The following is a 16460-nucleotide window of genomic DNA, read 5'->3' as shown; positions in this document are numbered from 1 at the left end:
ATTTATGCATTTTAATTGGAGATAGTTTCATTTCCTTTATTTAAGGCATTCTGAGAGAAGTGATACAAGTGAAAAACGAGTGGATTTAAATACCAAAAGGGAAAAGCCAGTCGTACGTCCAGAAGAGATCCCTCCAGTACCTGAAAATCGGTTCTTATTAAGAAGAGATATGCCAGTTGTCACTGTGGAACCTGAACCGTAAGAATGGTTTTTAATCATATCTTTTTCTGGTGTAGAGATCCCTTCAGCTCATGTTTAGTTTGTTCTATTTCTCCCTTGAGGGTGAGAATTTAAGATCTTTTTTTTTTTAAAGATTTTTCAAGGCATTGGGGTTAAGTGGCTTGCCCACGGCCACACAGCTAGGTAATTATTTTCTGAGGTCGGATTTGAACCCGGTACTCCTGACTCCAAGGCTGGTGCTCTATCCACTGTACCACCTAGCCGCCCGAGTTTAAGATCTTTAAGAAGAGTTTGTAGGTTCTTAATATTCCATACTAGAGGGTTAGAATGATATGTCCATAGGAATGTTCCTTAACACTTGTTCAAAAAGAATCATCTCGGAAGAGATAAGTAAAATGAATGCCTAAAAAACTTTAATCATAATAATTTTGTTGCAAATAATTCTAATAGTTGTTGGAATTCTAATAGTGTAAAATTGATAAGAAATGTGACTGAAAAGTAATTGGTACCACACATTCCTTTCTCTTGCCAGTCAGTGACAGTTTCCTTCCTTCTATTATAAAAGCAAAATAGTTACATCATTCTGTTATTAATGTTGCACTTATTTGCCTTCACTTGGACATGTATATTTCTTAAGGCATTCATTTCTACCTGTGCAATGTCTGTTCTCTTGGATTCCACAGTAGCCCACCACCCCCCGCCTTGTTCAGGACCTCATCTTTTCTCTCCTGGTGGACTCTTTATAAGAGAATTATTATACTAGCCTCTTAATTGGTCTTCCATTTTCTTTTTATATTCCTTTCCACAGCTACCTGTGTAGTCTTTAATTATGTTCCCTTTCTCAGAAATCTATAGTAACTTCTTTTTGCTTTACTAAAGAAAAGTATAAACCCTGATTCTGCATCATCAGAGGCTTCCGCAGTGTGACTCTTATCAATATTTTCAACTTTATTCTTTTATAAAAGATGTATTAAATATTTATCAAATGCCCAATAAAAATAGTGAGATGACTTCTACTCCCTTTCAGTTGTTTACATTAAGTTGCTTACATTCTAGAAAGGAATCAAACAAGAATCAGGAAGGAACCTCTGGGTTAGGCAGGGATAAGGTTTGTAAGCAGAACCATTGGGTAAAGTGTAGATTACTAGTCTTTTTTTGTAGTAATGTAATAATTGATTTCATTTTTATTCCCTGAACATAGGGTGGGAAGTAGGGTGTGGATTGAGTTGGTATATTTTTGATAGAAGGGCAGACAGCAAGATATTCATGCTAACTAGATTCAGGTAGGATAAAACATGATCTGGAGTGAGCTAGCTCCACAAGCCTGAGATGAGTAAGGAATCAGCTCCCCCTGTATTTTTTTTAAGTTTTTGCAAGGCAAATGGGGTTAAGTGGCTTGCCCAAAGCCACACAGCTAGGTAATTATTAAGTGTCTGAGGCCAGATTTGAGCCCAGGTACTCCTGACTCCAGGACTGGCGCTCTATCCACTGCGCCACCTAGCCTCCGGGCCCCCCCCCCCCCCAGCTCCCCCTTCTATTATAGGATAACTCTAAACTAGAGGAAGTCGTGAAAGGAGTGGATTTACTTCTCTTTATGGGGAATTACGGGGAGGGGAATAGTAGTAGGGAGGGAGTGCTGAAGAATCTAGGGAGAACCACTTCAGAAGGTTACTGTGACTGGTTGGGATAAAGCATGCTCTAGTTTTGGCTAGATAGGGAGGGCTTATGGTAAGAATCACTTGCCCTGGGCAGGTAGGTGGTGCAGTGGATAGAGCACCAGCTCTGGAGTCAGGAGGACCTGACTTCACATTTGGCCTCAGACACTTAATAATTGCCTGTGCGACCTTGGGCAAGTCACTTAACCCCATTGCCTTAAATAAAAAATAAAATTAAAAAAAAGAATCATTTTCCCCTCAATTTAGAGTAGCTCATGTTCCCTTTCCTCATGCACTCTGTATTTTAGCCAAATTGAACTCCTTGCTGTCTCTCACTATTCTGACATGGGAAAGTCTCAAAATACACACACTGCCTTGACTTTTCCTTTGTAGTTCTCTGACTTCTGTTTATGTTAGGGTTATTTGTGTCTAAGTTTCTCTACCCTTCTTTCCTTGCCAGTTAGATGATAAGCTCCTTAAGGAAGGAAACGAGTCTTAGTTAAATGCCTACTATATGGTAGGCCCCAGGCTTCAGAATATTGGTGTCTCATCCATACTGATAGTCTTTTGTTAACACATACTTGGTTTGAATTTAATAAATGTTCATTTGATTAAATTGGGGTTAGAATAACTTGAGGCTCAGCTAACAGCCATAGAGCAAACCTGAATGAGAGTATATATTGTCAGAAAACTCATACTGCATTTTATTCTGTGTGAGAGGGTAGAACCACTCTTAGGTCCATTAATTTGAAATTGTTTGTAAAATAAGGCAACAGAATATAGACACTACAGATACAATCTGACAACAGGAAGAATAGACATTGACAAGAAAGAATGGAACAAAAACACTAGAATAGACATATAAATGGCTACTCTAATTTAGGACTGATTAACATAGATGTACATAATTCAAGTTTAGAAAAGTGATACAACTATTTCTATCTATTTTTCAGATGAAGATACTGAGATGTAAAAGATAGTAGATGAGAGCTGTAGGGAATCTTAGGCTATTTAGTTTAACCTCCTCATTTTACTGATGAGGAAATAAGACCCAGAGAAATTAAATAACATGTCCAGTGTCACAAAGATAGTAAGTGTCAGAGTTAGCCTTTGAACCCAAGTCTTTTGAATCCAAATCCAGAACCTTGCTACTTCTTCCAGCAGTCTTCAGAGAAGTGAAGGAATCTACTCAGATAAATGGCAAAACCAGGATTTTACCCAAGGTAAATCTGATCAAAGTCCAAAGCTCTTTCTAACATGCAAGATGCCTAGTTCATCATTCTTAAAAACATCAGTGTTTGATAAAAAACAGTACAATAGCAGATGTTATTGTAATGGGTCTGAATTAAGAAGTAATACATTTTTAAAGTTTATGGTTTAAATAATTTTGATCCTCAGAGACAAGATGCAATTATTTAACAAACTCAAGACTTGCTGGTTATAATGTGTTACAATTCCTGCCATGTTCTTAGAGTTGAATATTTCAGGAAGAAAAGTCTTAGTTTTCATTTCTTCATTTTTGCTACTATTCTTCTCCTTTGCTCTAGGAAACTTCCTGATATTGCACCCATTTTAAATGATCAGAAGCCATCTGTATCAAAATCAGGACGGAAAATTAAGGGACGGGGCACAATAGTATGTATTTTCTGATTCTTTTTTACAGGTTACTTGTATAGATGATAAAGAGATTCTTTAATCATGAAGTATTTATTAAATGCCCATTATTTTCATTAAAATAGATTATGTGATAAATCATAAAATAGATTCAAATAAATCTGTGATCTAATCAAGCAGTATATTGCCTCCAGATGCAGATCATATACAAATATGCCTATTCATCTTGTGTATCTCTTATCTGTGTTCTGTAAGTTTGCCACTATGAATTTTTTTTTCCCTTCACCAGAAAGCCAATAAAATTCAAAAATAATTTATCACTCAATGCAGGATCAGCTCTTTTTTTTTTTTTGAATCCCATGTTCCCATGTTTACTCTAGCTCTTATTTTGTCCTTTGTAGCGGCCTGTTCACATTCATCATGGGACTCTGCTTTATCCATTGCCTTCTTGATAATAATACTCATTTTCAGTTCTTTGGAGATTATACTGTTCCATGGCTGAAAGCCCTTCAATCCAGAAATTTGGTATTAAAAGGATTCAGAGGGGGAAGCTGAGTGGTGCAGTGGATAGAGCAGGACCTGAGTTAATATAATAATTACTTAATGATGTGACCTTGGGCAAGTCACTTAACCCCACTGCCTTGTAAAAACCAAAAAAAAAAAGGATTCAGGAAGAAGCTTTGAGACATTAAAATGGCTTTGCCTTTTGTCAAACACAGTCCAGCTTGCTGTTTTTCTTCCTGTTCAATATTGGTACTAATTCATTGTGCCTTTGTAGTATCTATCTAAAATATATCTAGGTCTACATAGAGATAGATATAGATATACACACACACATGTTAATTGTCCATTATAAGCTGGTTAATAGGTAACTGTCCGCTTGATTTTTTTCCCTTTTGAATGACTATGAGTCTCATCTGAGAGGTTTTGTTACATTCCAAGGTTTGATGCAATCAGCTCAGTGTTATTAAAAAGCTGGAGTATCTGGAGTACCTCACCATCTATAGGACATGGACCAAATATTCTCTATGAATAACAATGACATATATCTTTGGCAATGATCCCTCTTTTAGTTTTATACCTTGTCTAATGTTAATGATCAAAGAATCATTGAATAAAGTTATCTTCTATTATTTTTTCCACAATTGATATTTTATTTTTCCAATTATATGTTATGAGAGTTTTCCAATATTCATCCACATTCATATATATATTTATAAGTTATATAATTTCTTTTCACCCCGCCCCCCCCCTTCCCCATCTCCCTCCCCTCAACCATGAATAGTCTGAGGCTGGTGAACATTGTACACATACATTTGTTTTTAACATGTTTACAGATTTTTCATTTTCTGTGTGAGGAATTAGGATTAAGGGAAAAGAAAGAAAACTATGAGATGGGAAAGGAAAATAAGAAGTTTTTAAAAAATGACTATAGGGGATGGCTAGGTGGTGCAGTGGATAGAGCACCAGCCTTGGAGTCAGGAGGACCTGAGTTCAATTCTGGCCTCAGACACTTAATAATTACCTAGCTGTGTGACCTTGGGCAAGCCACTTAACCCCATTTGCCTTGCAAAAACCTAAAAAAAAAGTGACTATAGTGTTCACTCAAATTCTGTAGGGTTTTTTTTTTGTTTTATTTTGTATTTCTTCTCTGAATGTAGATTGCATTGTCTATAACAGGTATCCCAGGCTTGTCCTAGATCAGGGCTGTTCAACCTTACATTTAAGTTTTTAATTGAAATAATACACAATATATTTTGATTTGCCATTTTAGTGAAGTAACTCAGCTTCATTTACTTGAAGCATTTAGTACACTCACAGGCAGGCTACATAAAAAGGCACTGCAGGCCACATTTTCGACAGCCCTGTCCTAGATCTCTGAACTGCTGAGAGGAGCTGCATCCATAAAAGCTGATCAACTCTGCCTCTATATGCAGTATTCTCTTGGTTCTGCTCTCTTTGCTCAGCATTAGTTCTTGTAAGAGTCCCATGATAAATGTGAACAGGCTGCTACAAAGGACATGGTTCTCTAGAGTTCGACCATTCATGGTTTCTTAGAGAACAATAGCATTCCATAATATTCATATATCATAATTTTGTTCAGCCTTTCCCCAATAGGAGGGCATCCCTTCAATTTCTAATTCTTTGCCACTACAAAAAGAGCTGCTATGAATATTTTGGAACAGGTGGGACTTATCCCATTTTTTTATTATTTCTTCTGGATATAGGCCTAGTATTGGAATTGCTGGGTCAAAGGGTATGATCAATTTTTTTTAATTTAAGGTAAGGGGGTTAAGAATGACTTGCCCAAGGTCACACAGCTAAGCAATTATTAAGTGACTGAGGCCGAACTTGAACTCAGATCCTCTTGACCCCAGGGCTGATGCTCTGTTGACTACACCACCTAACTGCCCCTGGTATGATCACATTTTTTGGGAATAGTTCCATATTGCTCTTAAGAATGGTTGGATCAGTTCACAACTCTACCAACAGTGCAATAATGTCCCAGTCCTCCCACAGCCTCTCCAACATTCTTCTCTTCTATTATTAAGGACACTTTATAATTTTGCCCCAAAACCCATATGGTCCTCTTTTGTAGTCAGTGAACTACCACAGTGACAGCTTGTGTTCTCTACATCATTTGGTTAATTGGGTGATAGTAAAAGATGTGATCTTCTAGGGAATGTTTTTTTCCTGATAGTTCATTAAAGATGACCTCAGTATGAATATGGATTATGTTTATAAAAATTTTATATAGATGGAAAAGACATGTAGATTGAATATTGATGATCTGAATCTTTTATTTATGGTAATGAAGTCCAAATTTTTGTTGTTTTGCTTATCTTATTCTTCTTTAGATACTTTGAAAAATCTGTCTCTATATATAACTTCTGTCCACATCTCTTAGTTTTGTCCTCCGGGACCAAGCCAAACAATTCTTATTCTCTTCATGTGATAGCCTTAGGTTTGCCTACAAGGAGGGGAAGGGCTGCCTGTGAAGGAACTGATTTCTTTGTGCTTTAGTCATTTTCAATCATGTCCAACTCTTCATTAGCTCATTTGGGATTTTCTTGGTAAAGATACTGTAGTAGTTTGCTATTTCCTTTTCCTGATGAGGAAACTGAGACAAACATGATTAAATGACATGCCCAGGATCACACTAAGGGTTTGAGGCCAGATTTGAACTAAGGAAGATGAGTCTTCCTATCTCCAGACCCAGCACTCTCACTTTGGCACCACTTAGTTGTCCAGAATTAGGATTAGATTTGTTCTAATTGGCTCAGAGAATAGAGGCATGATGAAGGGGAAGACATAGTGAAGAGGTCGATTTTCCTCTTGAGATAATGAAAAATATCTTAACAGTTGGAGTGGATGGATGACCTAAAGAGTAGTGGGATACTTCTCACTCAAGGTCTTGGAATAAAATCTGGTTGACCACTTAATCAGAAGATTGTAGAGAATATTCTTATTCTGATAGTCATTCAACTAAACAGCCATAGAGATATGCTTTGAAATTTTGTTATTTCCTGTAGCTCTTCCTCTTAAGTCAGTAAAAATTCTTCCTTCACATTTCAGAGGCATGATTTGTGCCTCTTATATACATATATATTATGATTGTATATGTATCAGACCATTCAACACATGAAATTTGCTCTCCCACATTTCAGGATACCTGTCAGACTATGTCTGACTTTCTTCTCTGTTATAAGTTCTAAAATAGAGTGGTAACTTCCCCAACAGGATTCCATCATTTCTACCTTAGCAGTTCTTACTTGTTGGTCAGAATCTGATCCTGAATAACAATAGTTACCATCCTTGCTTCCAACTTTTGAACGATGAAATTATCATTATAGCAAGCCAGGAAATGATTAGCTTCTTTGCTTTTGACATAGACCTTGTCAGCACATGTCCAAATAATTGAAATCCTCCATTACTAATCTTTCTAGTCTCTGTGTCAGGCTTATGATCTGTTTTCTGTATTACTTCTATTATTTCCTTCTCCTGTCTATATTATATTCCTATCACTTCATTGCTTCTGTTTCTCTTTCCATTGAATTTCACTCAAATGTTCTCACTCTGGTGAAAGCCAGAGTTTTCTTCTGGTGTCTGGAGTCACATGAATATCTTTTTAATATTTAATGCTACCTGTCACTTCTTTTTTGTTGTTGTTGTTTTAGGTTTTTGCAAGGCAATGGGGTTAAGTGGCTTGCCCAAGGCCACACAGCTAGGTAATTATTAAGTGTCTGAGGCTGAATTTGAACTGAGGTACTCCTGACTCCAGGGCCGGTGCTCTATCCACTGCGCCACCTAGCCGCCCCTACCTATCACTTCTAATCTATTCTTTGCCTTTCAAATGAGTCATCTTCTAAAGTCATTTGAGTTACAGAACTGATAACACCAATCTGTGATATGAATGAGGTCAAAAATTGCTTTCTTCTATTAGTCTTTATAATTCATTTTACTTGTTACTACACTGTTAGCATAGCACCCAGGACTGCAGGTTTTCTTGTTTTCTTTTTCTGGATTTTTTTGGGGGGTACCTGCTACTTTACCTACATATTATAGCTACATCCTGCATCCTACAATAGTCTATTTCATATCTACCCTTTTCTTTTCAGTTTAAGACTCCATTTAGTTTTTTTGTTTTTTGTTTTTTTTTACCATCCCTTGTTAGAGGACATAATAAGTACATTTAACTCTCCTGTGAAGGAGGTACTATTTGAACTGAGCTTTAGAATTGGATTGCATTGAAATTCTAGAGATAGGAAACAGTAGGACTTTATCAGGTAATGTCTTGTATCAAGGAGATTACAGACTTTAAATCTTCTCTTTCTTCTTAAAGCGGTATCACACACCACCTCGATCAAGGTCTTGTTCTGAGTCGGATGATGATGAAAGCAGTGAAACACCTCCTCACTGGAAGGAAGAAATGCAGAGGTTAAGAGCATACAGACCACCCAGTGGAGAAAAATGGAGTAAAGGAGATAAGTAAGTATAGTAGCCTCAGAGCTTGAATGATTAACTTTGGTCTGCTGTATGATAGGTACTAGGAGGACTGAAGAATTAAGAGATGGTCCTTTTTGGGGGAGTCACAATCTAAATTAGAATGTTGTAATTTGAGGTAATTATAAGAGAGAATGTGTGTTGTGTGTGTGTGCACACATTCATGTTTTCTCTCATTAGAATATAAGCTTGTTGAAGGCAAGGATTTTTTTTTAATTAATGTTGACTAAGATGTTATCAGGAGCAAAGTAGGCACTCAGTCAGTAAATGCTTAAATAGTAAAGTGTCTAGTTCTGTCCACTTATTTTGCAGATGAGGAAATTAGAGGCCAAAAAAGGCAAATAATCTTGCCTAGGATGACATAGGTAGTAAGTAGCAGAGCCAGGATTTGATTGCATGTCCTTTAGCTTCAAATCCAACTCTCATTACACCATACACTGCAGTATAAGCTATTTAAAAAGCATGGTCTTCTACCCCATACCTGTCATCTGTTTAAGGACTAAACCTTTTCTGGAATAGCTGGTCGGCATATGTACTTCAGAAACCCCTAAACAATTAAAATCTCATCTTTGGTATCTGTGAGTTGGATCTAAGATAATGCTGAGGCAAGTGTGTTCATGGAATTAATCCCAGGCACTGTGTAAAGTCCTGCTTAGAGGAAAGCCATGAATTGATACAATACATAAAATCCTAGAATTTAGAGCTACAAAAGCTTTTTAAGATTTTTCTAGTCCAGGTCTTTCATTTTTCATATGAGGAAACAAGCCCAGAGAAGTGAAGTTATTTGCTCAGGGTCACCTAGGTAAAAAAAGTTGTAGAGCCAGGATTCAGATCCAAAATTCTGAGATCATATCCTAACGATGTTTCAGTGCACTGTATTGTCATAAATTGCACTATTTTGGAACAAAGCCTTAAGTTTTTTCATTTATTTTATCCATGGCACTAAAAAATCCCTTTGGTTTTTTGATTTATCTCTTGCATGGGTTTCTTTTGGTGCTATGCATGAAATTGGTAGTGAGTAGTTTTTTGGTGGTGGCAACCTAGAGCTTTTTTTAAGAAATCATTTTTATTGTGCTTAATATTTTTTTTAGAAAGGTTTTATTTATTTTGAGTTTTACAATTTTTCTCCCATTCTTGCTTCCCTCTCCCCACCCCCCACAGAAGGCACTGCTAGTCTTTACATTGTTTCCATGGTGCACATTGATCTCAGTTGAAGGTGATGAGAGAGAAATCATATCCTTAAGGAAGAAAAATAAAGTATAAGAGATAGCAAAATTACACAATAAGATAATGGTTTGTTTTTTTCTAAAAAACTCCACAATTCTTTCTCTGGATACAGATGTTATTCTCCATTGCAGATAGCCCAAAATTGTTCCTGGTTGTTACACTGATGGAATGAGCAAGTCCATCAAGGTTGATCATCATTCCTATGTTGCTCTTAAGGTGTATAATGTTCTTCTGGTTCTGTTCATCTTGCTTAGTTAGCATTGGTTCATGCAGATGCTTCCAGGCTTCCCTGAATTCCCATCCCTCCTGGTTTCTGATGGAACAGTAGTATTCCATGACATACATATATATATATAAGTGTATGTGTGTGTGTGTGTGTGTGTGTGTGTGTGTGTGTGTATACACACACACACACACACACCACAGTTTGTTAAGCCATTCCCCAATTGAAGGACTTTCACTTAATTTACAATTCTTTTGTGCTTAATATTTTTTAAAAATTTAGTAATATGAGACAATACACTACCTCTCTGTTCTTGATCACAGATTAAGTGATCCATGTTCAAGTCGATGGGATGAAAGAAGTTTGTCTCAAAGATCAAGATCATGGTCATACAATGGCTATTATTCTGACCTTAGTACAGTAAGACATTCTGACAGCCATCACAAAAAACACAGAAAAGAGAAAAAAGTAAAACATAAAAAGAAAGCTAAAAAGCAGAAACACTGCAAGAGACACAAACCAACCAAGAAAAAGAAAATTTCTCAGCTTTCAAATGTCGGCTCCTCAAGATCTTCAGTCCGGCAAATGAAATCTCCTTGTGCTCGAGAAAGGAGATCTCATTCATCATCATCATCTCAGCACTCATCTAAGAGGGGTTGGTCTAAGTCTGACAAAGATGAACAAAGCTCTTCAACCCAATATAGCAGAGATTCTCATTCATACTACAGATCAAAATCCCAGTCTCGTTCATATTCCAAAGGAAGTTCTAGGTCAAGGACAGCATCAAAATCCTCATCACTTTCTCGGAGCAGGTCAAAGTCCAGATCTAATTCTAAGTCTAGGTGTCAGAGAACAACATCTAAATCCCCGAGAAGTACAGCTTCTCGATTAAATGAAAATAAACCAATCAAAACAGAACCCTTAAGAGCAACAGTGCCACCAAATGACAAGGTTGTTGTGCAGCCAATAGTAGCTGAAAATATTCCTGTAATACCTTTAAGTGATAGTCCTCCACCTTCACGATGGAAACCAGGACAGAAGCCCTGGAAGCCATCTTATGAACGAATTCAAGAAATGAAGGCTAAGACAACCCATTTACTTCCTCCCCCAAATACGTACAATTTAATAAACATAAAAGAGCCCAGTATTTCATCCTCTTATCGTAAGAGAGAAAAGAGTTCAGATAGTGATTGGAGTGGTTATTCAAAATATCGTAGTGATAGAAGTTCAGAGAGCTCACCAAGATCAAGAAGCAGGTCTTCCAGAAGTAGGTCTTATTCAAGATCATATTCAAGATCAAGGAGTCTAGCTAGCTCACATTCAAGGTCTCAGTCTCTATCAACACCTAGATCCCATTCACGAGGTAAATATAGTGATAGATCCAGGTATAGTAGGTCATCGTCATATTCTGTTAGCAGTGATGATGGAAGACGAACAAGAAGAAAATCTAGAGCTAATGAGAAGAGTATTAATGTTTCAAAGAAAAGACAGGTCTGTAGTTCTGAAAGAACATTAAGCAACAAGTATGCCAAAGGTGGAGATGAGTCCTCACGAAAGAGGAAAGATAGTGAAAGCAAGTCATCTTTAGACTATTCTTCAGATAGTGAACAGTCATTTGTGAAAGTTACACAGCCAAACCTAGACAGAGATAAACATGACCAAGGAGAAGGTACCAATAATATGAAACAGGAAAAAAATGTATCTTCCAACAGAGATGAAGAGAAATTAAAGTCTGAATGGGATAGTGATCATTCCAAAAGGAAGATGTTAAATGAGTGTTTCTCAGACCATCTTCTCAATGGAGAAAAATCCAAAAGGAAGAATTATGCTGGCAGTAGATGGGACTCTGAGTCCAATTCAGAGCGAGAAGTAAACAAGAATAAGGTAGATTTTAGGCCAGTTTCTGATAAAGAGGAAGGAGAGGCTACATCAGAATCTGATACAGAGTTTGTTGAGACCTTCACCAAGACCAAACCCACACCAAAATCTTCAGAAAATATCCTTCCAGATGAGAGTGCTTGGAAGCCAAGTAGACAGCATCTGTCATCTTCTATTTCAGAAAGCTCCCACTCCAATTCTGAAAACCATCGCGGAAAGTCAAAGAAACACAAACATAGATCAGAGAAGAATGTTAAAAAAGAACACACTAAAAAGGTGAAAGAAAAATCCAAAGGAAAAAAAGAGAAAAAACACAAGGTTCAGAAACGAAAGGAGATCTTTCATTGGCAACCTCCACTGGAATTTGGTGAAGAGGAGGAGGAAGAGATTAATGAAAATCAACTTACCAAGGATACAAAGGGGAAAAAACATGATTTTGAGAACAATGAAATTACCAAGGATAAAAGTATGAAAACTGAGAAACTCTGTGGGGACAACAGCCACTCAAGCAAACAAAATGTGATTAATACTTCAGCAGATTCTAATCCACTCTCGAAAGACGATATTAAACCCAATGCTTCTACCAGCATTTTAAATGCAGATAAAAATGTATCCGTTTCTCAAAAAAATAATCAGCATATTGATGAAACCATTCAGAGTGGAACAGAAGATGTGGTACAGACAGATGATAATATGGAGATTTGTACTCCAGAACGCAATTCACCTGTAAAGTTAGAGATTTCCCCTCCAAGCAATCTGAGTTTTGATACTCCAGATAGAAACATTGCCCTAAACCAAGATTTGCAAAATGAAAATCTAGAAGCTGTAATTATTAATCAGGAAAGCAATGTGACTGAGAACAAGAAAGTGGTTGAAGTAGGAAAGCAAGAAAGTAATATTCTTGGATTTGCTAGTACTTTTGAAAATGCTGTCAAGTCAGATGTGAGTGAAAGAAGCCAGAGCAATATAGTTGATAATAAGTGGAAGCCTTTACAAGGTGTGGGTAATCTTTCAGCAACTACAACATCCAGTAATATGGAAATTAAGACTTTACCTTCTGTACCTGACACAAAACCACAAGGCCTGCGAATAGAAATCAAAAGCAAAAATAAAGTTCGTCCTGGTTCTCTCTTTGATGAAGTGAGAAAAACTGCACGACTAAACCGGAGACCAAGAAATCAAGAGAGCTCTAGTGATGAGCAGACTCCCAGTCGAGATGACAACAGCCAATCCAGGAGTCCAAGTAGGTCCAGAAGTAAATCTGAAACCAAATCAAGACACAGAACAAGGTCTGTTTCCTACAGTCATTCAAGAAGTCGATCTCGAAGTTCTACTTATTCCTATCGGTGAGCAATTTTCTGTTTTTTTTTCTTTCTCCTCTAAACACCTCCCCTCCCCCCCAATTCTACTCGTTGATAGAATATCAGAGCTGGGAGACACTGGTCTAACTTTTTTTATTTTATAAATGAGGAAACCTTTCTTTTGTAGAAGTTGTGACTTGTCTAATAATGTATAGATTTATTTAGAAGGGAAAAAATTAGAACAAATCATCTTTAAGATAGTTTTCACATAAATTGTCAATTGACAAGTTGTGCATATTTCCAAGTAAAAACACCAATATTTAGAAACAAGAGATTTTCCATAAATATTTAGTTGTTTGTTCAGCATATTCAATATGTTAAGAATAAAACTAAAAAGATTTAAGGCTAGGGAAGAGCCCTATAATAGAAAGTTGTTTTATGGCTCCTTTTCTGGTTCTTCATAAAAATTGCCTCAGTTTTCTTTTTGGTCTCTTTTCTCAGCCCTTTCTACTATATTTCAGTACTTAAGTGAATCTATTGTCTCATTGTGGCTACTTCTTCTAGCTGTGATTTTTTTGTTTTGTTTTTTTCAATTAATGAACATTTAGTTTCCCCACCTCCTCTCTGCCCCTTCAAAAAAATTTGAAACAGAATCTTTGTAAGGAATTGCATAGTTAAGCAAAATAAATTTCCATATTGGTCTTGTAAACATGCATGTCTCATTCTGCATCTTGAGTCCACCTCTCTGTTCAGGAGGTAGATAGCATTTACCATCAGGGTTTTTCTCTAGCAGTTCATCTTACAAGTCCTCTACTTACCTTGAACCTCTCCAGTTTTGTTCTCTTATGTCTTCCATAGGAAATCTTCCTTTAGGTCATTTCATCATGATATAGGAACTGTTTCAGCACTCAGGCTGTTTTCAAAACAACTTCCTATCACCACTTTTTCCAATCATACATTTGGTTGATATATCTTATACCATTTATACTCAATTCATCATCATTAGTATATCCTAATTTAATCTGAGACACCATATATCATTGTTTGTCAGATTACATAAAATTTTTAATCATTCTAAGATTGTGGTGTGACATGATTTTCAGCAATATAGTATCAGAAAAAAATTGTATTTAAAATGATGGTATTTTGTGTGAGGCAGGAGTTGAGATTATTGAAATTACAGTTTTTCCACTGTAATCTATTGCTGTTTCTTCTTCATCTTTGATTCTTGACCTAGTTTATTCATTATCCACCTGCAGGGTCTTGTCGTAGTTCAATGGGTTATCCATTTAAATACCCTGGATAATAGCTGTTCTTTATTCACTTGCTAGTTTTCTTTGTGGATTGTTAGGCTGAAGTCTTGGGTGTTTATGCATGTATATCATGTTTATTATTAGGAGAATCTTCAACATGCCAGAACTTAAGAATATCTGGAATCCTTATTGTAGTAGAGTTCAGTCATTATTCCCCATTAGAAGAATAATTGTCAAGTCACTTCTCTCATTGGATTTATCAAAGAGACTTTTCTATAGCCCTAACATTCATGAAAAATATCTCATTACAAGAGAACTTATAAAACTTCATTTTGTTCTATTGAATCAAATTATTTTTTATAATTAACCCCCCCCAACATATTCCCTATACCTTTTAGTTAGTTGTATGCTTGTGAAAAAATGTCAACTGTAGCATATTGTTTATGTTGTGTTTTCATTTAGGATAGCCTCAATACATATGTAGATCATTATTAAAATTTTTAGAAAGATTAAAATATGTATACTTTGGGGATAAAGGAGCCCTTTCCACTTATTCAAATTTGCACATCAGATAATGAGATAACTGCAGTCCAAGTATGGTTCCATTGTCATAGACTCACAGAATTTCAGGTTTGGAAAAGACTAAAGACTTGTCTAATTTAATCTAAACAGTACCTGACCAAGAAGGCCATTTTTAATAAATATCCCAGGTAAAATTACTCAGACTTCTAGTAAGGAGAAGCTCATTACTTTCAGAGTAGCAGTACTACATTTCAAACTATTTCAAAATAGTAATCGTAAAATGATTAAGTACTCGTTGAGAAATGGAGAATTTGATCAGTGAACAGTTAGATACCCAACACTTAGAAGCAGATCAGCTTAGTAACCTAGTGTTTGATTAAACTTAAAAGACCAAAGCAATTGGGTTAAGAGCTCACTGTTCAACAGAAACTGCTAGGAAAAAGTGGGAAGCAGTCTAGCAGAAACTGGATAAAGTAGTATGTCATACTATATATCAAATTGATGTGTGACTTAGAGACATTAAAAGTGACATCGTAAATTAAGAGAAACAAGGAAGAAAATACTATTGTATTGTTTAAAAAAAGATTAATAAGGAGGATTTTAGAGAAACTTGGGAAGATTTAAGGACTGAGGTAGAATGAAATGAGCAGCACCAGAACTATTTAATAACTCAGCGTAAAAAAGAACTTTGAAAACTATAAGAATCAATGCAATGATCCTCCAAGACACCAGATGACTAGTGACAATTAATAATATTCAAAAGACTCAGTGTAGAATGAAGTATATTTTTAGACATGACCAGCGTGGAGATTTGTTTTGCTTGATCATGCATATTATAAAAGTTTTGCCTTCTCCACCTTCCCCCTTTCCCCCTGCCCCCCAATAGTGAAAGGATAAAAAAGAAAAATTATTTTTCATTTAAATTTTTTGATTAAAAAAAGGTAAAGTAGTAGGACAGTAGCTTGAGGGGCGATAAGCAGGATCAAGGGAAGATTTATTTTTCATGTATGTTTTATAGTCAGGGATTGAAAGGGCAAGCACTGGGAGATAATGGAATCAGAGGCATAAGGAAGGGGATCCTTTTTCTTCCAAAACAGACTACCTCTTCCTCTGAGACTTAACTCTGGAGGTTAACGGTGAAGGAATTTGAGATATAGAGTTGGGCAAAAGGGAGTTGACATAATGGGACTCAGTTTTCTTGATGTGAGATCTAGGATTAGGTCTTTTGAGAGGGAGGGGGAAAGAAATGTTTTTATTGACTTAAGAAGAAAAGTTTTGGGACAAATAATTGTAGAATTCAATAGGGATAGAAGAGTAAAAGATTGTGCAGCTTGAGGCCTCAGTTGAGATTAGAGAACATCATTTGTTCATCATATCATGTGCTTCTTGTAGGTATTGTTGATATATACTCATTTAAGATCTGTGAAGCTTCTACAGTCTAGAAGCCTTTATCTTTCATTTCAATTCAGTCATATTTTTTGACATTTTTCATTGTTCTCAACCTTTGGATTGAAAGTACTAAATATGGAGGTATATATTGACTTAGTTTGAAGAATTTCTCTATCTCCTTTTCCACTATCACAAATTTATTCTTAATAGTGTT

General features: G+C 36.2%; 1 protein-coding gene across 2 annotated transcripts in view; it reads left to right on the top strand.

Moving 5' to 3' along the window:
* NKTR (natural killer cell triggering receptor) overlaps positions 1-16460 on the top strand; it is a 29102-nt gene that overhangs the window by 781 nt on the left and 11861 nt on the right. For both annotated transcript variants that reach the window (XM_074197859.1, XM_074197858.1), the window contains exons 2-5: positions 46-198; positions 3383-3470; positions 8293-8438; positions 10227-13127. In XM_074197859.1, the coding sequence (XP_074053960.1) occupies positions 170-198; positions 3383-3470; positions 8293-8438; positions 10227-13127 (3164 nt within the window). In that variant the 5' untranslated portion in view covers positions 46-169. The remainder of the gene's footprint in view (positions 1-45; positions 199-3382; positions 3471-8292; positions 8439-10226; positions 13128-16460) is intronic.

Source organism: Macrotis lagotis, chromosome 8, assembly GCF_037893015.1.
Source record: "Macrotis lagotis isolate mMagLag1 chromosome 8, bilby.v1.9.chrom.fasta, whole genome shotgun sequence".
Classification (NCBI taxonomy): Eukaryota; Metazoa; Chordata; class Mammalia; order Peramelemorphia; family Peramelidae; genus Macrotis; species Macrotis lagotis.
Note: the sequence above shows the minus strand (reverse complement) of the source record. Positions and strands in the feature narration are given on the sequence as shown.